The 23,770-nt window shown below is 44.0% G+C and overlaps 1 protein-coding gene across 3 annotated transcripts; it reads right to left on the bottom strand.

Annotated features, from left to right (window-relative positions):
- Positions 1–1,192: 1,192 nt before the first annotated feature.
- LOC114449475 (enhancer of polycomb homolog 1-like) lies at positions 1,193–23,296 on the bottom strand. Of its 3 annotated transcripts, XM_028427183.1 has the most exons (15): positions 22,948–23,296; positions 20,840–20,926; positions 13,523–13,682; positions 10,857–11,002; positions 10,491–10,697; positions 9,828–9,976; positions 9,535–9,682; positions 9,121–9,285; positions 8,570–8,659; positions 8,088–8,236; positions 7,418–7,866; positions 4,861–4,982; positions 4,647–4,788; positions 3,540–3,921; positions 1,193–2,855 (listed from the first exon to the last, which is right to left on the bottom strand). In XM_028427183.1, the coding sequence occupies exons 3-15, from the start codon at positions 13,620–13,622 to the stop codon at positions 2,783–2,785; spliced, it is 2,322 nt and encodes a 773-aa protein (XP_028282984.1). In that variant the 5' UTR covers positions 13,623–13,682; positions 20,840–20,926; positions 22,948–23,296; the 3' UTR covers positions 1,193–2,782. The 3 variants fall into 3 exon arrangements, with proteins under 3 accessions (XP_028282984.1, XP_028282982.1, XP_028282983.1); XM_028427181.1 differs by lacking the exons at positions 20,840–20,926; positions 22,948–23,296 and adding an exon at positions 19,426–19,869; XM_028427182.1 differs by lacking the exons at positions 20,840–20,926; positions 22,948–23,296 and adding an exon at positions 19,426–19,578 and having other exon boundaries at positions 4,647–4,785.
- Between the last annotated feature and the right edge of the window lie 474 nt (positions 23,297–23,770).

The raw sequence follows: 23,770 nt of genomic DNA, 5'->3' as shown, positions 1-23,770 counted from the left end.
ATTATTTGTCTCTTTACACCTGAAGCTAAGTGCTGCATCTATCCATCAAAACTGAACACATCCACACTGCTTCTCCAAGCAATGACGGGCAGCTCCAACCCTGATCAGTAAATGTAACCTCTCTCCGCTCATGCACTTAAAGCTTTTATAGACTTTTGCTTCTCTAAGTAAATGTCCAAATATCCAACCTTATTAAATGTGTACATTACAGATTACAGGTGTTTCTGTCTGTAAGACGCAGAGGAAACAAACTGAACTGTTGCTGAACTTTCATTTGATGAAGTCAGACTTGCACTGCAGCTGCTGCTGCTGTGTTTCCCTCACTGCTCCAGTTTGTTTCTGAACCTCCTCCATGTGGAAAAACCTGTAAAGAATACACCTGGATGGTTCACGGACACCATGACCTACTGTACACTCACTACACCCACACACGCACAAACACAGCCACGCTAACACAACGTCTGACAACACAACAGAGGCTTTTTGTGGAGGTCAGGTCCAAACCCACACCCAATGAATCAGGGTAAGACACAGATGGAATGTTCAAAGCTGTAACGGATCAATAATTCATACACAAATATTTCAGCCACTGCTTCATGGATCATATTTAAAGTGCTGCTCGACGATCCCCTGGTTTGTTTTTTAGACTTTTACCACAAATTTGGACCGAGCATTTATTCCAAGACAACAAATTGTAACAGTAACGTTGAGCAGAGCGTGTCCAGGATGCAGCAGAATGCATCAGTAAGCTGCTTGTAGGACATCGACCTGCGTTACAAAGCAGAACAAGTTCTATATCATTTGAATCCGTATTAAACGCTGTGAAAACGCTGAACCTGTAGCTGACACTGACCGCTTATATAAACACAATGAAAACTATTTTTAAAGCATATGAAGTTCAGATTTTTGAGCTTCACGGGACTTTCAGAGAACTTCTAGCAATCCTGTGGCTGCTCCTCAGAAGAAGAAGAAAAACCAACATGTAAACAAGCCTGTGCATTTTATATTGTATGCAGATAAAACTCAAACACAACATGCCAAGAGTTGACCCCGACTGAACAGCTGATGGAGTTACTTTAAAGTCTTTGACATGAAAACAGTATGAAGCAGCATTTCTACAAATAAAAGCTCGACTACTGAAGGACGCATCAACAGAAACGACAAAAACAAATGAGACATGCGGGTCAACACACATAATGCCCTGGATTTTATTTCATTTTGTGACAATTCAAGAGGATTCTTAGTCTTTTCCCGTGTGTGTGTGTGTGTGTGTGTGGTGGAAGGGTCTACAAAAACAAAACTCATGAATGGACTGGGCCATTGGAATGGGCATGGGGATGTGGTACAGACAAAGAAAAACTACAAGTAGCCTTGTTCAGTACCAAACTCTTCACAGAAGAGAGCGATTGTTTTTTTTTTTTAGGTTTTTCTTTTTTCCCAAATGAAGGCACCCGATAACTTGTGGTTCACGGCCTTTCAGCCTTCTGGAGAGTTTTTTTGTTTTTTGTTTTTTAAAGTAGAGAAAACTTTATTTTTTCAATTCATACATGTTTTTTTTCTTATTATATAGAAGCTGGAATGATAATAAATGTCAGTTACTGCATTTTTTTTTAATCCCTTATAGTTTTTTTTTTAGACCAACAAGTAACAAAAGAATGAAGTCTGTTGTGATTAAATTTAAATTACAAAAAAAAGGGGGGGGGGTGTTACAAAAATATTTATTTAGAAAAAAAAAAAAGATAAAGTGAGGGGGGGAATTATCATTTTGAGAAAACGAGAAGTTAATAGAGGCCGTCTGGTGCAAACCAGAGACCGAAACTCAAACAAAAGCAGCATCGATTACGTTCCATAGTGCTTCGATAAGTCAGAAGCAGCGAAGTGTTCTGGGAAAGTCTTCATCCCCATTGTTTTGTTACTTGTCTCGGGAATATCATATGTATGGAAGAGCTCTGTGGAGACCGATCTACCCACTGACAAACTGATGCCTACAACAAACAGCACCCCTGTCTTCCGCCGCCCTGCGCCTGAATCTGCACGTCTCCATGGATTCACATGATACATGGTGGAACATCACGGAAGAACGCCCGGTGTGGACGGGGCGAGCTCCCGGCCATGTTCACAACATCCCAAAAAAAACCCCCACATCTTTCCTTTTTTTTCTTTTTAAATCTAGCTAAACACTGACTACAGCACGGGGAGCCGGTGAGGGGTACAGTGTGTTAAAAGAAGAGATTTAAAAAAAAAAAACCTTTGTAAACACGGCACAATAAATAGATCAAACAGCAGGCTCCGCTCCATGCATGTGATGACATACATTTCTCTGTGGTACAGCCTTCACACCTCATACTCGCACCAGTTGCAGTTTGTCGTTTTCTCCGTTTAATTTTGATTTTCTTTTTTTTCTTTTTTTAATATCTCGAGTGCAAAACATCACAAATGAACAATTCCGTATTCAAGTAATGTTATATACAAGAACGGGGGGGTGGGGGGGTATTACAAATATGCAGTACTGTACAGATAATTGCCATATTAAGAATTTACAGACGATCTCTTATTGACAGTAACAAATGGGGCAAATTGGGGGGGGCAGAGAGGGAGGGGGGAAAAAAATTGTACGAGACGAGCATTGCAATTAAGTCCCAAAACTGTTGCCATGGAAACCCAGCCTTGCCGTGCTCATTCCGCCACCACTTGCATTCACAACTAACGAATGATGCATAGCACCTAAAAAAAAAAAGAAAACAAGGAAACGTCACGCTTCCCCCGAGCCGACTACACGAGGCTACGTGACCTCCATGGCCACTGTGTTCTCCGACAGACTGTTCAGTGCTGGCTTTTCTTGTTCGTGATTCTCCCTGAGAACAAAAAGGAGACGGAGCAGTTGGTCAGGTTAAGCAGTTTTTAATTGTCCTTTTTCCACTGCAGGAACTTGTCCCAGAATCCGGGGCATCTTAAATCCTAAACTGTTCTGAATTATTGACACAAAGCTGCCGCTGCGTTCAGTGAACAGGAATGTTTCACAGCATGAAAACCTAAAGGGCTCATTTTATTGGACTCTGCAGCTGCCTCTAATGCAGAGGTCTGATTGGATGACATCATCCAAGGTGAGTCCAGAGGAACTGAGGAGTTTCCAGGCCCATTTAAAGCCAGGTTAAGCCATTAAAACAACAACAAACAAAACACAAGTCACAGTAAACACAGGGACCTTCAAAATAAGAGCACTTCAGCAGGTTATTCTATGTTGTTAGGATGCTGACTAAAGTGCTCAGATCATTTTAACCCAATAATGATTTAACTCTGCCTCCTAGAACTGTAGAAAAGCAGAGCCTCATATTTATTCCTGCAGTAGAAAAAGGCTGTTAACTCTAAACTATGTCGGCATTATACCCAAGAAATCTCAATAAGCACCTGATATGACGAACTACTGTTATCACCATTGACAGCAGGTGAGCCACGCCTCTGCGATCGATCTATTTATTCACTGTAATGTTGGTCAGTTCAATTCTAAACTAGCTGGTTACATCACTTTTTCCCCTCACCTGGGAACGATGTCCAGCGGCGAGGCCGAGGCCGTCGTAACCTTGGGTTTCTGACAGTTGGCGGTTGCTGTGTGGGCGAGCTTTAAGGCGGATGTCGACATGGTGGCGCTAAGTGTCCGGGGGGCGTGGACGCGCTTGCCGGTGGGAACGGGCAGACGGAGGCTGTTGTTGTTGTTGTTTCCCAGCAGGACCTGAGTGGTGGCGGTGTTAGTGGTAGTGGTGTTGGCGGGGTGGGTGGTGCCGTTGTTGTTACTGGTGGCGGAGGTGGAGCTGGTGGTGGTGCAGGGGTGGAGCAAAGCCGGTGTCTGGGTTGCAGTGGGAGGAGCCGGGGCTGCGGGGGATGGGGACACTGTGCTCGAGAGGTGCAAGCCCTTGTAAACACCTGAAGGAGGTTGGAGGTGGGGAGGGAGTGAGGGGGTGAGGTGGGGGAAGGGGCGGCGACAGGGTGAGAAGAGATGAAGGTTAGAATCATCAGCTGTTCTGGGAAGAATCCTGTGTTTCATATCAGAAGACTGAAGGGAGCACGTTTTAAAGCAGCTCAGTTTACAAAGCCTGGCGGTCATTCTTCCAGGTTAGCTTCTGAAAAACGAGTGCACAGGTGGTTTGTGCCACATTAAAACTACCTTAACTTTAATGAATGTAAAATACCTGCAGGCAGGTCATTAGACAGCAAGGCTTATTCCTTTTTACGAGGAGAGAACAACAGTTCTTTGACAGTACTTATCTGACGTTTTGGTGTTGTAGCAGTTTTATCTGTGAAGGACAGATCCTTGGAGCAGAACTCTCCTCTGAACAATTATCTCAAATGGAAATTTCTTTTCGTTTTTCTCACTTATCTACCAGATCCTGCTGCCTGGAACGGCACCGTTTGTTTGGGGGTTGGTGTTGCAGGTTTTGTGCTGTTATCTGGTTCTTTCTAGGTTTTATAACTGTAATAACACTCATTGTTCTCTTTGTGCCCGTGTCCTGCAGCACTCTAAATCTGAAGTACTTTAACTCTGTTGGTTGTGTGAAAGCACACATTCTGTTTATCACATACTAAACATGAAGTTTACTTGTTAACAACCAAAACTATGGAACAAATCGACTGCATTTAGGTCGTCATACCTGAGGGGGAGAGGACCCCGTTGACTCCGCCTCCAAGGGCTAGCTCCTCCTTAGTTTTAAGAGCCAGCAGTTGGTCAGCGGTGACGAGGGCCGAGGCAGCGAACTGAGCACCGGCCTCATCCAACGTATTTGCCCGGCCCTGCTGCGACAGAGGAAATGAGTTTACCAGGGGAGAACAGAACAAAAATAACGGACGTAACCGTCTGACACCAACCTGTGTGCTGTTGGCAGTGGCAGTGCTGTTGGGTTGCTGTTGCAGCTGGAGTTGCTCCAGCTGCTGTTTCTGCATCAGGGCCAGCTGCTCCTGATGCTGCTGGTACTGTTCGGCTGTGAAAGCTGTGAAGGACAAACGTTTTGTTACGACCTCACCGTGGAAACAAAATGAAATTACATCCAGCTAGCCATGCTATTAGCCATACTGACTAAAATAATGTCGGGAGTCATTTTGCCTGAACTCGTCTGCAGCCCGAGTACAGACACACAGCCAGCATGGCTTATTTGATAAGCCAGTAGGCAAGAAAAGGCCGCCGAGGAAAAGTCATTTACTTAGCTCAACACAAAGACACAAAGTGCTTCTGTTTCAGGGAAAATATTCTGTGCAATGACACAAACATGTTCTTACAGGAGAAGCAGAGCCTTGATGCCATACTATTCTTGTTTTTAACCACCTGTTGGGCACTAAGCAAGAGTCAGAGTAATGTTCAGGCTTCTATTAACTTGTCAAAAGTCAAATCTTTGGTCAAATTTAGTCCACATGTCTTCACTTTTGATCCCAATACCGATACTATTCCAATACCAGAGCTCTGTTTGCTTTGATATTATTGTTCATTTTTATACGAGGCTGTAATAAAGTATGATTTGTACGAATGTATGCATGCATGCCCCCACAGGCAACTTGAGGTAAGTCTAAGGTCAGAAAAACATCAAGTCCCATCCTAAAAACTAATCTTCCACTGAAGGGTTTTTAAATTGACTGCCAATGTTTATTAAATCCAACACAGGAATAGATAAAAACACATATAGCCCCTCCAACAGTGGTGGTTATTCAGAATCATAATTCCTTTATTTATCCCAGAGGGGGATTTCTGTGCCTCTCTTCAAGGTTCTCGACAACTTGCATTCAGAGCTTAGGTGGCGTCCACTGCTCGTTCATGGAACACGTGCTTGCAGCAGAAGCTCAGACCTCACCTGGGAAAAAGTAATTCTATTTTCTGATTGGCCCATAGGTTGCTAATTCCAGACAGTTGCACAAGTGCACAGTAGTCTGCAGGAGATGTGTGCGGCCAAGTTAATCATTTCTGCACGTAAAAACTGAAAAATGAGTTTACTGCAGCGCTTTAGAGTTAAGGCAGCCCGCCTCGCAGAAGTTCAGTGCAGACCCAGAGCACTCGCTCCACCTTAGAGCTGCAGCTTCATTGTTTTACCGTACGTTTCATTCCTGCCGCTAACAAACAACTCACCCCTGACAGGCACATGATGGCCAAAGCACAAATCTGAAAAATGTACTTTCTTGAAATAAAATATGTTCTTTTTTTCAGAATGCTATATATTAAGTATACCCAATGTATAATACACTGTTGCTCGGACTGTGTCACTAATCTGTATTACACATACCAGGGGGGCAGTGGTTCCTTAGAGGCCACTGAAATGCACATGGTTTAGTTCTTATCAGGGCTACCTGTGTGTTTTCTATAGTGTACCGTTAAGGGCATCAACCCACATTACCACCAAGGCATTATGTGGCCTTATGGCTCAGCGACATGTTGATTTACTCTGTGTGCCTTTTAGTTAAGGTCTGCTTCACAAGTTTAAGATTAGATCCAAGACTGCTCATCACTCTGTGTGCACCTCAAAGTCACATCTCGTCCTTTGGCACCTCTTCTGTCTGGAACACGCTTCATGCTTATTTCTTGCAATCTGACACCGTCTCGTTTAATCAACATTCTACACGTATTAAATCAGCTCTGCTCACAGACTACAATCACTGCTTCTTCCCGTCCACCAAGACCACTCATACACAAAGGCATCAGTTTCCTGAGAGATCTCTTCTTAATTAAAGCAGCGGCCTTCACTTTCTTTGTGCAACTTTACACGCATCTGTTTTTCAACAAGAAAAGTCGATAGGCAGTTGTTTTTCATGCACATCAAAATGCAGCTTGTAGCAACACTGAGACACTTGCTGCACTCGCAGTAATACCACCAGGGATCTGTGGCATTTAGTCTGTATTCAACGGTCCACTCGTGTCCACACCGCCTGACAAATCCTGTGCATCTCATGAATATTTTGATCAATTTCTGTTTTAATTGACACCTCGCGGACTGGGAGGGGTGAGAGGTGAAACTGTGAGCTTACTGTGCTACATGAACAACAACAAAGTTACCGACAGACGCCAGCAAACAAGGGAATTGTGACAAAAAGTGCATAAGAAAGCATGCAAACCTCAGCCTCCTGAACAGTTCCAACAGCTGCTATCTAATTCAATAAAGCGGGTCAGACCGCTAAAAATACATTTCTCTAATTTCCAATGAGTTAATTTATTTAAGTTGTACCCTTCAGCAGTTAACTGGGGAAAACCTTTTCCAAAACTAAAACACAAACAGCCAACTTAGCAAAAGGATTGGGAGGGAAACGATGTGAAAACCTTTTCTGCACAGAAACAAGTTTTAAGATAAGATAAGATCTTAAAACTTGATCATAGTCTGCAATCCAAGGATGCAAAGTGAAATCAGACACAGCCCAGCAAAGCACATCAACGTGTGAATCCACTTACCAGCAATGGGTGTGGGAGCAGGGACAACCCTGACAGGGCGCTGAGAGCTGTAGGGCTGTCCCCGAGCTGTGGAGGTGGACAGTGGGCGCTTCAGGCCTCGGCTCAACCTCCTGAACAGAGGGTGGGCATTGTCCAGCTCATGTAGTGGTAGTGTCCGTGGTCTAAAGTGCCTCCATCGGCAAGACTTAATGTTCAACAGTATCTGACTGAGGTCCGTGGAAGTGCAAGAGGAGAGGGAAAGAGAGGAGTCGAAGGAGGAGGAACTTCTGTCCGAGGTATTTGTTTCTGAGGTACTGGCAAATTTGTCGGTGGCCGGTGAGCGCAGAGTAGTTGTAGAAGAAGGAACAGGAGTTGGTGAAGGAGAAGAGGGAAGAGGCAGGTCGAGCATTTCCGGGTCCAGTCCATGGTAAACATTGTCATTGTCCGTGTACGCCCGGTCCAGCAACACCCTGAGAAGCAAGGAATTGTAACATAATATTAAAAAACGTTACTCTTTTCATAAGTTAATACAAGGAGTCACATCTGCCCAGGTTATAGCAAAATGAAGCTAGATGTCAGCTCTCAAACAGCCCTGCACTGTCATATTTAAAATTGTATGTATCATATTGTAACACATAAGCATTCGTATATAAATATAAACTGACAAAGAAAAAACCAGCAAGTTACTGACCTGCCGCCTCGCCCCACCCGCCGGCGCGCCATGCCCAGACATCGGTGTGGCACGGTGAGAGTGGTGAGACTGTAGCGAAAGCGGGCTTCTGCCAAACCACCCTCCCAGGGACCACACCACGGCCAGCTACCCACCCGATCCTGACGAGCCTGGGGACAGACGGGACAATGAATGTCATTCTTAATCTCAGCACACAATAGCTCAGATATCTGCAGTGTGTGAACCCAGAGCAGTCTGGTGTATTAAACAGTTACTGGAACCTTGTAGTAAAGCCACCGGGGCATTTAAATATGCTGCTGGGTAGGTTTTCTACCTTCACACATTGCCTCAGGGTAAATATTTCAAATTGCAAATATCTTAAGAAGCAGCATGTACTTTTCCTTAAAGTCACCACATTCACCATAGTTTACATAATTCATCACACGTCGTTTCCCCTCACTGTGGTGTAAATCTGTGGAAAGCTGAAAGGTTGTGTTCCTTACAGCATAGTACTGGCAGCCTGCCTTCCTGCGAAAGGCATAGGCACCATCTGGGTCGTTCTCCTCCTCTGCTTCTGAAGAGCCTGAGTGCAGCTGTGGACAAAAGAGGTCGGAGGTCAGTGGAAGGGCAGAATCTACAGCAATCTACAACAATTTGGTGTATTTATTTTAAGCAGCAGATGGTTTTGTAATTCTTAATAGACTCAACAGGAGGGCACAGTGACCGAGGCAGAGATTGTTGGAGGGTTTGAGGAAGTTACATTGATTTTCTGTCAGTTACAGATGTGTTTCAGGCCCATTCAAAGTGTCATAGAGGTGCAGTTGTTCCCCTTCTCTTTAAACACGCAGACTGGCAGCTTCATTTACTTCCTGTTGTTCCATACCTGTTCAGCAAGTTCTGTTGGTTTGCCAGCCAACAAGCCTCATCAGGATGGCTGTTAGCACATGATGTGTTGAATTTACCTCAACATGTTCCAGCAACAACGACCACAAACAACACAGTGAAGTCAGCTTTGCATTGATGAGCGCCTGTGTTTGATGAAGTGTGTTTATACCTGGGAGAAGGGCTCATCGTCAGAGCTGGGGAAGTCGTACTGGTTCAGGTCCTTGGCATTGAAAACAGCAGGACCTGAATGGTGGGGGGCGCCCGACGACAGAGGCAGCACCTTCTGTTTCTTCTCGTACTTCCTCTTCTGCCGGGGAACCTCCGTCTTCTCAGGCTAGAGGGAGAGATTAAACACTTAGGAAAGGACCTTTAAAGGACCACAGGACTGGGAAAGGGCAGGCTTCTTTTCTGTATTTTCAAGCTTTGGTTGGAGGCTGAAACACACGTGAATGTGTCCTTCACCTGGATGAAAACTAACTATATATATTAAAATATACTCTGCCCTTTCAGGTCTGCTCATAAATAATGTATGTGTAATTTGATATTTATAGTGTTTCTACACTTTCCAGGTCGAGTGTCTCACCTTGGACTTAAAGTCCTTGAGGTCCATGTGGTCCTGGTGTCGATACTGGTTGGTAAGTGGGACCAGGGGAATGATCTGTGGCCTCACCAGTGCTCGTTCAGCCAGGACCTCTGCCATCACCTCGCCACCAAAGTCTGACATCGCATTTCTTGGGGGTGGGTAAAAAAAACAAAACACGGAATTTAGTCATCAAACCTTAAACCCAACTTTCAGCTGATCAGTTGGTTCCACCCTCACACGCTCCTCTTTATGTCAGTGTTCTGTCAAACTCTGAAACCTGGGACTGGGCTTACCTCTTCTCAAAAATCTCCAGTGTGAGATGCAGCAGCTCTCTTTTACTCTTCTCCCTCCTCTTGATCATTTCCAGGATGGTGACGGCTCGGCTGAGATCCCTGCGAAGCTTCAGCATTTTCTCATATGACGCCTCATCGTTTTTACGGTTCTGAAGGTCAGAAGGAAAAAATGAGACTAAATAAAAACACTTCAGTAAAAAACATCTACAGCTGTTTTCTGTTGATTTAGTTTGGAGGTCTATTGAACTGAAACTACAGGTTTAAACATGATCTAAAGAAATCTAAAGAAAAACTTCTTCAAATGACCACTTGGTGGCATATTCAGCCTTCACAAGAGTCAAGGCAAAACTCTGGTCTAACATGACTGAGCAAACATCAGCAGGCTGGGAAGGTATTCACAAATAAAAATGTCAGGGACAATACGATGTCCCTACATGAGCAGGACAACTTCACACTGCTTTTAAAATCACAGCTCTTTCCATCAGTAAACTAACATGCCTGACAGCTTTAGTCTTTCTTCATATCAGGACTTTGAGAGTCTGGTCAAAATCTCTGTCCTCAGTTGTAATCACCTCCAGAGCTTGCAATACTTTTCAGATATCACAGACCAACACAGGGACCGAATCAGATGAATCAGAGCTGCCAATAAAACAGACCACTGACCTTCCTAGTCTGCATCTTCTCGGTGCGCCTTCGGAAGGCTACGTAAGGGTCATTGGTGCTGGAGCCGTCCCGCCTCTCCTGCTTCACGGTGGGGATGAGACAGTTGGCTTTGCTGTTTTTCCTCTTGCGGCTCCAGTAGTCGAAGACCTCCTTGATGAGTTCGTCGTCCTCCTTCAGCAGCAGTTTGGCCTCAGGAAGACTTACAGCCTGAGAGGAGCAACAGTTTGATGAATAAGATTACATCCTGCTGCTAAGAGGGCGACACAAGCTTAGTTAATAACACTTTCAAAATGGCAAATCTCACCACAAAGAAACTGCAAAGATATGTTAGTTTATTACGGTTGACTGTGAAGAAGAACAACTGACCTGCTGACCACTGCCTTTCTCCAGGCGGTCTATCATTTCCTCAAACTGCAGGAAGCTGATCTCCATCTTCTTCTTCAGCTTGATGACAAAGGCCTCATCGTCTGCGTCCAGGTCGTAGTCTGGCTGCTCTGTGTCCAAGCTGAAAGCTACAGGCAACATTCAGCTGTAAATAAGTCTGCATGTAGCTTTAAAAACATCCAGCCATGTTTAGGTTACTACTTCTCACTTCAGAATACCAGACAGGCTTTTCATGAACTGGGACATGCAGCACTGGCCTAAACATTTGTATCCATGAAAATAAAGTTTCCACCAGCTGGGTCAAGCATGTGGCATGTTCCATTTGGGGAAAAAGCCAAACTGTTTTACTCGACGTTTACACACAGTGTGATTTAATTAAGTATATTCATATTGATGAAGGTGACGAATTGCATTGTCTACATTAGGCCATTGTATGGATTAAAACATGGGCCAGGTCTTCATATTAGTCTGATTATTAGGAGATGTTGGTATACAATTCTCAATTCAGGGTTTTTACAGGAGTGTACAGACACACAACCGTATTCACAGCAGGCTCTGATATACACAAACCAAAAGTTTACAAAGCTGTGGTAAACATGCATGTCCAGAGAAATTCCCACATGCCAAGATGGAAGAAAAACTACTTAAGACTATTAACTGGGCTTGGACCTGCATAAATATGCACGATATGACAAAATATTGCAATGTTGAGTTTTTTCTAAGGGTGGATGGAGGATAAATAATAATCCTAATATTAGCTGTGTGATAATATTCATGAAATTTCACTTCCAACGGATTAAATCTTTAAGCTTACACAATTACATGCCACACTTCTTAAACCTTATGAAATTATGCTGCAACTTCAAATTGTTGTCTGAGTAACTCAAACTGCTGCTTTATTAAAGCAGCGTCTACTGGATACATGCAGATGACAGACTTTGTATCTTCTAAGAAAAATCTAAACCTCAGACACACAATATGCACGCAACCATAAAAACCACTCTGATCAAAACAGACAAGCGGCTTCATCGGGTTGGAAAAAATGTTCCCTGTATGACCTGGACCAGGACTGAGAATCAGCCATGCTGCTAGACAACTCACTATAAAAACCATTACAACAGTGCAGGAGGACAAAGGGTCGGTAGAAACCACCTACACTTTAACTTGGGATGCAGAACACATTAACTCTTTACCAGCAGCTTAAGCCTGGGTCCCACTGAGAATGAATTCAAAGTCAAAGGGTTCTTAGTGTTTACTCTATAATAAAACAAAAGAAAATGAAACAACAAGGGGGTTTGTTTTCAGGTTTTATAGGTGATGCTAAACTACACCAACAGCACACAATGAACCAGAATAAATGGTTGATTTAGGTACAACTAGCAGCTGCTGGACATGAAGGCAGGGGATGCACTGGGTGATCATCAGGCTTAATTACACCAGAGTAGCCCCTTCAGACAACAGACTGGCGGCTGACTGGAACTTATGACCAGTCAAGATTATCTGGGTGTTTGTTTAGCAGTGTCGATACAGTGAATTACACCCATCTGTGTTTCATTTGCTCTTTCTATTCTGTAGTTTAGTTTACCAGTTAACCCAAAGACCTCAGAGTCCAGTGAGAGACAGTCCTGTCCAACCACATCAGGCTAATTCAACTCAACACACTTCATTTCCCAGTCTGAACAACAGCCTGAAAACTTACAGCTGGCAGCATTTATATTATAATTCAGCAGTCTCGCAAGAAGAACACTGGCACGTCTACTGAAATCAAATTATACCCCCAGCGATCAGGCATGCACAGTTACAATTAGAAGAAACAATGTGCAGGTCAAAGTATTTGCTGCTTCAGCTTCAAACTAAAAACATCCGACAGATGATATAAAGCTATTGAAGAGTTTGCATTTTAATGTTTAGCATTTATTGACCTTTACATGCAAAACAAATCACAGAAAGACGAAAAGTGACAAAACAATTTTTTGTGTTCTTAAAATTCTGTACATTTGCAAAACTAAAAACGATCTTAACTCAATTTCTACACATCTAGGCCTTTGAAATGACTCCGACAGCGATCCGACAGGACAAAACATTTGTCATTTGACTTCCAACTGATAACAGCTTCTGTGTTCTGGGTACAGCAAATTGCTTTTCTTTGAGAAACAATCGTAGCAACAACTTGTGACAGACATGGCTACTGAACTACGCAATCTAGCAAACTCATTTCCTTAGCTATCATTACTGAACCAGGCAATCTCACAAACTCATTTACTCCAACAAACGCACGACAACCAAGAAGCTCACAAAACATGTGCTTGATGCCATTAAATGGTTGAATAGCTGACAGAAACAACACATCTCCCTCACTACCTTTAAGTAACTATTTCACTCCTTAATGCAGAATGTGTGAAAATGTCCTGATCTCTTTTAATATCAAGAGTCTAAAGAAACATTCAATTTAACCTAAGATGTGACAGTTTTGACTCACAGTAAGCACACAACATCGAGACTTCTACCAGCTAGATACGTTTTTGTCAACAGCTCCTCCCAGGTGTTACTGGACACACAAAGTAACTGAATACTCCAATAGGCCAAATGTAAACAAATCCTTTAGTTTCTCTGCAACAAATCTTTTGTCATCAAGTGAGCCCACTTACGCTGTATGTGAATTAGCTGCTTTGGCATCTTGTAGTCCCCAGGGTAGAGGGAGTCATAGTAGGTGATGTTGCTCTCTGCCTCGGGGACCGGGATGACCATATTGTCCCGCTTCTCGCCATAGACCTGCTGCGCCGAGATGGCCCGCTGGAGATGGTGTTCCTACAGAGACAAAGACAGAGGTGAGACACATGGACTGTAGACAGTGGAGGTGCTTCTAGAGAGGGACTTTTTTCCCAAGATCAGGCTGATTTGACAATAGCCTATTGAAAACAAAACTCAACCTCAAACAAAAGCAATACTCCATACTTGACAATTCCAAAGCTGCATTTCATAATGTAAGCTCAACTCCACTTCTGCCCGAAAAAAGTTTATTTCTCTCTAAACACAACTAAAGACAACCACACACATCATAGCTGGTATTTTCCCATCAGAATGACCATTTTTACCATGCAAATGGCAATGCAGGAGAAGCTAATGGTTATACAAAGACATGATGTAAAACGTGGCTTCAAAGAGCAGTGTTGCCAGATAAAGAGGAAAATGACTGGACAGTTATCTACATTTTCACGTAATCTTATAGTCTTTGTCAGAGACTAATGATCCAATCACCTCTAAAAGGCTATAATCTATCATTTTAGATGTCAATGATGCCAATTCAGCATAGCAGTTGTCAACATTCTATCAATAAACAGCAATAAGTTGAGCAGCCAAGCAGGCACATAAGAAATAGACACATGTCAGACTGCACAGCACACTCATCAGGATTGTCAGATAGACGAAGGATTAAAAACATTTCCAACAACTTCCTTAGGCTAATTATGAGTCCCACTCAGGTTGTAGAGCATCATGGAGGAGGCTGCAGTAGAGGCATGGGCTTCATGCGGAGCCAGGAGTCATTGTTAACTGAACAAACTTCACACAACTTTGTACGGGGTCGCAGAAGCCTTTGTCCCAAGCATAGCACTGATGGCCACTGACTACAACAAGTCTCCGTTATGGGTTTGATCTCAGTCATCATCTAAAACATAATAAAAGAACTCAAAAAGCCAGATTGGAATTAACAGCCATCCAATCATTACAAGCAGCATAAACATAGAAGAACTTTGACTCATTTTGCCTTATCTACCTGCTACCGGCATCACACAAGCCTGTTACTGCCAAGCCTGCTGAGGAAAGGGGGTGGGAATTAGCCGGAAGAAAGAGCGACAGGCTGTCAGGCTGACTAACTGGTTTACTGGCGGGCTGTTTGTACCAGTCAGTCATAGTAGTTGAGCCTTTGGCCCAGAGCTGGGCACAGAGCCACTGGCAGGCAGTGTGTCAACAAGGCAGCGTGCAGCCAGCCTCGTACAGCAGCTCTCTGTTGTGCGTTTATTGTTTTCCCTGCGGCTGTAAGAGACACAGGAGTAGTAGGCGTGTATTTGTGCTGAGGAGAGGCACCGAGTGAATGATTCAGAAAGAAAGAGAGTATGAGAGTGTAAACCTGAAAGAATAAGCAAGACAATCTAAAGACCTTGATCGCTGCCAAAAACAGTACACAGTCCTGGCAGTTCCGGTTGTGTAAAGCAGACACACATCTAGGAGCAAGAGCTATTGAACAGCTTCATTCAGACTCATCATCACAGGTCCTATTAACTCAACACTTAACAGATGACTGCTTCATATCCACAGGTAATGTGAGCCACACTCACTGTACTTATGCCAAGTTGGCTCTGTCTATACTAACATGTAGGCATGGTCATATTTTTCAGTCCACTGTTGCCAGACATCTTGTCAGTTTTTTCCTCGTTTTTTGACTATTCAAATCGTCAGTTAACTTCCTGAGGCCACTCTAGTAACTATTCCATGGTTTCAATCTTTCTATGTAGGAGCCTTTCTGTCCATGTGGTTCAACACACAGTATTATTAAATGTCTATCGCACAGTAATTCTGAATAATGACACAAGCTGCTTCGACAGAAATCCACTATTGCATCTCTACAATGTTGAGTATGTAAATGCAACTTCTAAACAATTCTTTAGTGGTGAGATTCAACTGATGGAGACCTATTTTAATCAGAGCTGCATTACTGATTAATCGTAGTCAAACCACTTCCATTGTGATGTATGTGCTGCATGTGCTGCCTCTGTGAAAGACAAGCGGCCAAACAAAGACGAACACCGTAAGAAAACAAATCAATTTTCTTTTCTGAACAGCACAAACAGGCACACTTTTCCATGCTGCAGCAGAGCCCTCACACATTGAGCCCTTAAAGGAAAAAAGCTACTGTTGTACCACATTCAGCACAGTCTGTATTATTCCATATGGTCCAAGGAATAGATTTTCAATGAGGTGAGACAAGGAAGTGCACCCAGGTAACCTGAATTACTGGAGGAAACGAGGGAGAGTCCAGTTAAACACTATGATTAAAAATTCATTCTGGAAAAAAGTCTGACACACCACAATAATCGCTTTTACACAAGAAAACAACTATTCTAGATAATTATTATCCTTGTTAGAATCAAAAAGTAATTTAGGGTCAGTCATTAAAAAGACCTTCAAAGTACTGTTGGATTGAGCCTTTTTTAAAACATTTTCAGTCTACTTTATCAAGCCTTCTATATTTTGTCCTAGCACACCATGTTCATAAACACCAGTTTGACTTCTGGGACTAACAGAGCATGCTACACCTGAGGCAAGTGGTTCCATTCTACATTTATCGTGCCCTGTGGTCCTGTGATCTGTTCAAGACATTTAAATGAAGAAGCTGCTGAGGACAAGCCTCCCTCAGGGCACCCGAGAACACAACTCAAAACCTCTAACATCTTCAACCTGTCTGTAACCCCCCCTCTGTGCTTGTAGTACCCTTCGTGTTTTTATCAGATTCTCACAGAATCATCCCCCAAGCAAATGCCTAGACCTCAGCACTGACATCCTCAGGCTTCTCCACAATGAAGGAAAACAATATTCATAAACCAAACAGCCTTGAGCAAATAAACGCATGGACTGCCAACCCTAATCAAGCAATGTGTTTGTTTACGTTCCCAGGCATGGCCATTTGCCTGACAATAAATAGACTCAGATTGGGGTGAACAGTCAGAATACAGAGCATTTGCTGGTGCTCTCACACACACACTTTCACTTTCTCACATAGACGCACACACAAGTACAGAAATAGCCTTCTAAAATGACCACATCGATCACTGTCAGGTCTGCTGAGCCAGCCACGGCCTCCTCCACCTTCTCCAGTCTCGCCTCTGACAGCTACTGTCCCAGACACTGTAAATGCCACTTAACATGATGGACAGCCGTAGGAGCAGAGTCTGTGGGGCTGTCCAGGGATGCATGCAGCACAAAATCACTTTTATGTGTGGGAGATGATGATTTCTAACACAGTGTAAGCCAGACGCAAATGAATGGTCGGCCATCAGACTGAGTGTTGGAGGTTTCCAACTCTTGTCAGGCAGTTTGTAAAATAACAAATATGAAATGAGAAACTTTTCATTTGACAAATCAGAATTGAAGCTGTGTCTACAATGCAATACAATCAATTACAACCAGGAAATTCCTTCCATTCATGGCACTGATCCTTCTCTGAAGCTGCTCCAACCGAGACGTGTCCGGCTGACAAACTTGCATTAACGTTGGATTCATAATTGTGCCGGGAAGCTGCTGTTAATTTCCCCACGCTGCCCATTAATACAGAACTGTCAACAGCAAAAGAAAAGGTGTCAAACAAGATTCACAACATGGACGCTGTAGAGACTTTGGACAGGTGACATGCCCCACATTTCCACCTAGCAAGATCACAACAGTGAGGAACTGGTGGCCGGCTGGATAGTGTGTGTGTCTTGCGTCTGGCAAAGCAGCAAACACAACAGATGCCTGTGGGTTCCCACCAGGGCCGCAGACACTGACCTCACTTTCACCCAAACGTAAACACAAGACAAAGTGTCTGGCCCAAAATAAACAAGCCGCACGTGCTGAGGGAATTTCAGCAATGACGGCTCTGTAGTGGAGCCACGCTACACACACACCCCGCCTGAAAATGACAAAACCACACGTTGGACTGAGACATGACTTTCGAGAAAGTAAGAGCCGTTAGTCCTGTGCTGACTAAACACAGTGCAGAGGGGCCGAGATGTTCTGAGGTGTGAGTGGATGAGCTCACCGTTAAAAGCTTTCTATTAGCAGTCAGAACCACACATTCAGCTGGCACTCAACACTGAGTGGGCTGTCGATGTGTTTGAGGTGGCGGCAAGTGAAACATGCAAATCTGATCCTTTCCTTGAACACTTTCAAAGTGCCGTTCAAAATAAAACTTCACCGAGTGGGTCAGATGTATTGGCAGAAATGTCAGACACGCTTCCCTTCTGGGGGCAAGCTGTCACTGAACAAACGTACATTATGTGTATCTTAGCTACATCTTCACCACTGACCAACAACGCATCAAACCACAAACATGATGTCGTGTCTGACACAGATCTTCTCATCAGTGCCCAGCGAAGGCCTTGGCCTACCTCTTATGATAATATGACTGTTACATAACCCGGGCTCTCCAGCTGAGCGGAGTGCAGACTTTGAAGTGACAGCGGCACTACCCCCCTCCCCGGCCCTCCTTCTCGCCATCCCGGTCTCCTCCGGAGCACCACGTGCCGCTGGGTCTGCACAGCCTGCTGTGCCATCTGACACACTGAACCCCTGACACACTGTCTCTGGGAATAACAGTCACCTGTGGTGACTTACTATAATATTTAAACATTAGTCAGACTGCTGGGTGAGCTGGATCCACAGACAAACCTGCACAAGCAGGAAACGGGCTGTGCGTTCACCTGCTGCAGCCACAAACCCCACAAAACCAATTCTGTTTGTCTGTATTTAATGATGACCGCTTTAATAACACTGCACAGGTGGTGCTATGAGGTGGCTGCAAAGACAGCAGAGCCCACTAATCAGCCTGCACCAAGGAAACACTCGTTTTACTCAAACCTGGGCACACGCCAAACATCACAGCAGTTCACCTTGTGTTTGATATGATGATGTATTATGATGCATACAGCACTGGCCCAAACATTGCAGTTAGAAGCACCACAAGGACTCTATAGAACTAGCAATATGCCAGATTTAAGGACAAATTATAGAGTTATAACTTCACCAATGAATGTAAACACTAGGGGAACCCAGTGGGAGGCTTCTCACAGCACGACAGCCTGTCAGAATATCACCCTGTGCCCCTAGTGACCTACTCCGTAAAGTCAACACGGGTTAATACACGTATTCATAATAATCCTTTAGATTAAGTGGTATATCAGGCCGATAATCCGAGCGCTTTAGCTGTTCAAACAGTGCTTTTAGTTACTGCAGTAAGTGATTGACAGCGTTGTGTTATCACAACCTTCAACGGCACAAACATGGAGACAGTTCCACGACAGCAACAGACACGCAACAACACAACGCAGAGCCGTCACCCGTGGTGACCGGGGCTGTTAATCTCGCCCATGCATGGCAGCGGTGTTGACATTTCTGTCTGGTAGTGGCACAGATGCCACATAATCTGGACCCGCTAGCTCCCCCTTGCCCTGGTCCGCTGCAATTACGCCAACACAAGGCCCCATCCTGACAGACGACACAAAATGTCGGAATAGCTAAAGTCACATGACTCCTTTGTACTCGGAAAACCACCTCACGCAGAAATATGCCGGTCAAACCCGGTAATTTCATCCAATAATGCCACAACGCGTCCCCGCTTCACCCACACGGCCGTCCCGGTCCACCACCGGAGCCGCTAGTGACGGAAAACCGTCGTGTTTCTCCTCAGAAAATCGGCGGCCATTTTGTGAAAGCTTGCGCAGGAAAAAAAAAAGAGGGACGCCCGTGATCATGTACAAATAAAAGCAGTACTTTCACAGTTTCAGTAAAAGCATACCGATTCCTCTTCTTTCTCCATCCCCGTAGGCATCTGCGGCACTGCCCGGTTAATTGATGCATATTCGTGTAGGTCTGGTAAATCCTCACAACGGAAGACGGGTAGCGGCTTGGAAGCGTCCAGCGCCCGCGCCCGAAACGACAGTTTACTCATGTTTCACAATTCGAGATGCGATATAAATCTATCCGGTCTCCTAATATTCACAGCGGTGCCGAGTGGAGCTTTCATGGATGTTTCTGTGCGGTTAGTATCTACTCTAACGTTCGAATGGTTGTAGCTTGTATTTAAGGGCGTCGCCAACGGAGCCGGGGGAAGGCCCGGATCTTGGTCGCTCTCTCTCGGACTGTTTTTTTCCGACGCTCCGCTCCCTATCGGTGGTTCAGTGCGCCATGGACAACATGGCGGACATTTAAAAGTCTGTCGCTGTGTTTCGCTCGGAGCGGTCCAACCCCCAGCTCGCGGACCGACCATTCCCACACGGTCCCAGGCGCTTGCGCGTTGCGGGGCTGGGGGGAAGGGGGCACTTCTCCCGCAAACTAACTCCGCTGCACACGCACATAAATGATCGAAATATATACTGCGAATAAATAAAGATATGAAAAAAAATAAAAAAAATAAAGAAATTAAATAATAAAAAAAGTTATGTCGTAATTCCTGGAAGGAGATTAATAATAATAATAATAATAATAATAATAATAATAAGGCTATAAAAAATAAACCACCATTTCTTTTTTCCACTCATTAAATGTTTACAAAATAATTATGACGATGCCAAAATTATATCTAACGTTTTTTTTTTTAAAATATCAAGCCTTAACTACCACTTTAAAACAAAATACATGCTATAATAATAGAATAAAAATACAAATAAAATAATCCACTTAATTAAAACATTAAAAGTAACTTGCATAAATGTGGTAATTGTGTTATTCTTTCACTCACATATTTTTATGATGTTTGTATGTTTTAGTGGGGGGGGGGGGGGTATGGACTTTAATCAAGTCCATAAAATACCAAAGAGGGATCTGTTCATGCAAAGTGAGCTGAAACAATCGCTCACATCCACTGAACCTCAGCAGCCATCAGCGATGATCCAAACAACAACCCACTATAATAAAAATATAAATGTTTATTCCAGGTGAATCACTTCACCGTGTGAACATTGTCGCCCTCTTCTGGTCTGACAGGCAAAGGTTCTGACTATCAAAGTCTCCAACGAGACATCTGGCTTAAAGACAAAACAAAAAGCAGCACTCTGAGCACACCGGGGTCCAAATATTTCCAGCAATGTGTCAACTTTTACCCTAAACGCATGTGTTTGGAGCGTCACTATAGTCTGTGCTACGCAACCAAACCCCCATAAAATCACACACCCAGGTTTTTAATAACATTTTACATCCATAAAGCTGCTCACCTGTTGCTGCTGATGACATTTTGTTTATCCAGGATCCACCCAGAGGAACTGAGGGCCCATTAAATCCTCAAAGAGCGCCATGATGACCTGCAAACAAATGGACAACATTGAGCAACGTGAACACAGACAAAACTTCAGACTTGATAACAACATTAAACATGTCTTTCAATCAAGAGGAGGTTTGTGTGGCACAAAGAGAACATTTGCCCACCACCTGATCATAATTGAAGGCAGAGCCTGGTAGGCCCTCCGATGACCACACCTGCCCGTGTTTACAGGTCAAACGGACAACGATATTAAGTGAAAGCTGATTTACTACTAAACTTTATATTTCACCCCGGTCGTAGTCATCACTGCAGCAAAGCAGGCGGGGTTAATGATTTTATGCTAATTACAGAACAAAGTTTATCCTTTATATGAAGTGTTTCAAAGATGCTACCCAGCATTTGTGCAAAGGTAGCAGCAAAGCTAATCACTTTCAAATTTGGATAGCGTGCTACATGTTGATGCTTGCTATGAGTTTGATGCTCATGTTCCCTCAAGGATGAACCACTCCAACTTCAGGTATCCTTCCCTGTGGCACCTTAGCTGTTGTATGTTTGTGTGGAATGCCTTCTGTACTCATGGCATCAAATAAAATCTGATATTTAAGGCCAACAGAAGATATTCAGTGAAAACTAGGGCTGCACAAAATCATGGGTAAGACACTGGCAGATATCGACCGATGTAGGCAGACGAGCTGAGATTGATCATGTTCTCTGCAGTGTGGAGGTTTTTAAAGTGTCAGGAGCTGCACTAGCATCATGTCACGGTGCTGCACCGGCGTTCCTTCAACGCTACATTTTTAATTATCCACTTTAAAATGTCGTTTTACTACAGGAAAGACTGAATGCTCTCTGCAATTAGGTGGAAAAATATGTGAGGATATATTGGCAAATATTCAGTTATGCATCACCAATCAAAGCTACATCATATTAAAACATGCTCTATAGTCCATTTATTAGGGAAGCTGTATTAATGTCGCACTCAAATCTCAGAGATCAATCTCTCTTTGGGTCAGAATATCTGGAGCCCTGAATCTCAGAAACCAAGCTGGACGCTGCCTCGTTGTGAACGTCTCTGGTGAAATCCGGACATCAGGGATTTGGATCAGTCTACCTGGAGTGTCTGAGGACGCAGCCAGACTGTGTGGAACGCAGCGTTTGATATAGTATCGAACATGAGATTAAACTATAAATTCACCCAAATAACTTCTAACCGAGTGAACACCTGAGCAAAACGCTCAGCTTTCTTTTGGGGGTGGATGAAAAGGCTTCATGTGAGTGAGGACTGGGCAAAAAAACAATGACCTCGACATCTCGGCTGCTAAAAACACATCTCAGCCTGAAGTCAGCACGTCCATACCTCACATACTTTGAACATGTGGAGTGTCATGTGGGTGGAGTTTGTCCTTCAGCACCAGAAGAGTTCAGACAATGACAGGAAAACCGGATTTATCCAACCAGGGGAAGAACTACACATGAACTACTACACCACATGAATCCACAGCGTGGAGAAGCGTCCTCCTCAGGGTGTGTGTGTGTGTTTCAGGAGGCTTAGAGGAAGGATGTGTGTGTGTGTGTGTGTGTGTGTGTGTGTGATCCAGACCCGTGCAGGCCAGGGCCAAGCAGTTCCCCGGCAGACCACAGGAGCTGCCTGGCAGTGTTCAGCCACACACCCTAAGCCTCTGATCCACCAACATGATGAAAAACCTCCCCAATAAAAAAAAGTACCATAAAAATAACTGTCTTCAGGGACGGTCTCTGCTCAGTTCACCACACCAGACCACATTCTTCCTTCTAATCTCACAACTAGTGGGAAATATACGAGTTTATTACAACGAAAATAACATTTAATTCGCCCTAATCGATCGATGTCCCAGCCTGCCTGCTTCCAGAGCTGATCAACTGATCCGGAACTTGTGGTTTTTGTGCTGAACTGCATCCAGCTGACCAGCCAGGAATTTGATTGCGTGTATGAAATCATCTGATGCCAGAAAACACTAATCACGATGGGCCTTTCCTGGCTCCTGTCGATTCAAGTTCCAAACAGAGGAGGAAAATACTCACAGGTCGATGCTTCGGGACACGTCGGGTCTTTACGGACAGATGGAGAACATTTCTGCGAGTCAGAAGTTTAAAAAACACGACACAGGCAACACGACGCAGCTAGCCACAGAGGCAGCAACTGCCACTGTCGTTAGCCCGCAGCTAGTTCTCCTAGTCGGCTTCATCCTGAAACAGCTCGCGGTGAGCTCCGGTGGGTCCCGGCCGTGACGAGCCGCTGTCCGGTTAACGTCAAACGGCGAACATTCGTGTCGATGGAGAACTCTGTTTCCCTGTCGGCGTGAAGCTGCCTGAAACTAGAGGTGGAACCCAAAGTGCTACTGTTGGGGGTTAACAACTTTGCTGTGAAAGACGCCACCTGATTGGTCGAGAGAGGCCACCAATCACCTGTGGAGAGCCCTGCACTTATGGCGTCACGCTCCACGGGGATGAAACGGAACGTGATTGGCTGACGGCGACACCACGAGCTTTAGCCTTGTAGCTAATTGACATGCTAAAATGTAAGGTCACAGTTTTAACACTTGTTTACATGTTTCCCGTGAATAATCTGAATGTTGCGCTTTAATTCTGATATTTAATCTGCTCTCTATCCACATATTTTAATTAATTTCTACAAATATCACGTTTTGCTGTCAACTGCTGTTGTTTATTTAGAATTTACAAATATATAATATAAATAAACCCGTTCTTCGTAGCAAATTAATGTAAATCTGCCTATAAAATTCTGTTGCTGATGCTGCTGCAATATAACAACTTAATTACACTTTAGCTCCATCTTACACTTTTAAGCACATTTTATTTGTCACCTAACTGTCAAGAAATGTAA

This window comes from Parambassis ranga, chromosome 17, assembly GCF_900634625.1.
Source record: "Parambassis ranga chromosome 17, fParRan2.1, whole genome shotgun sequence".
NCBI classification, from domain to species: domain Eukaryota; kingdom Metazoa; phylum Chordata; class Actinopteri; family Ambassidae; genus Parambassis; species Parambassis ranga.
Note: the sequence above shows the minus strand (reverse complement) of the source record. Positions and strands in the feature narration are given on the sequence as shown.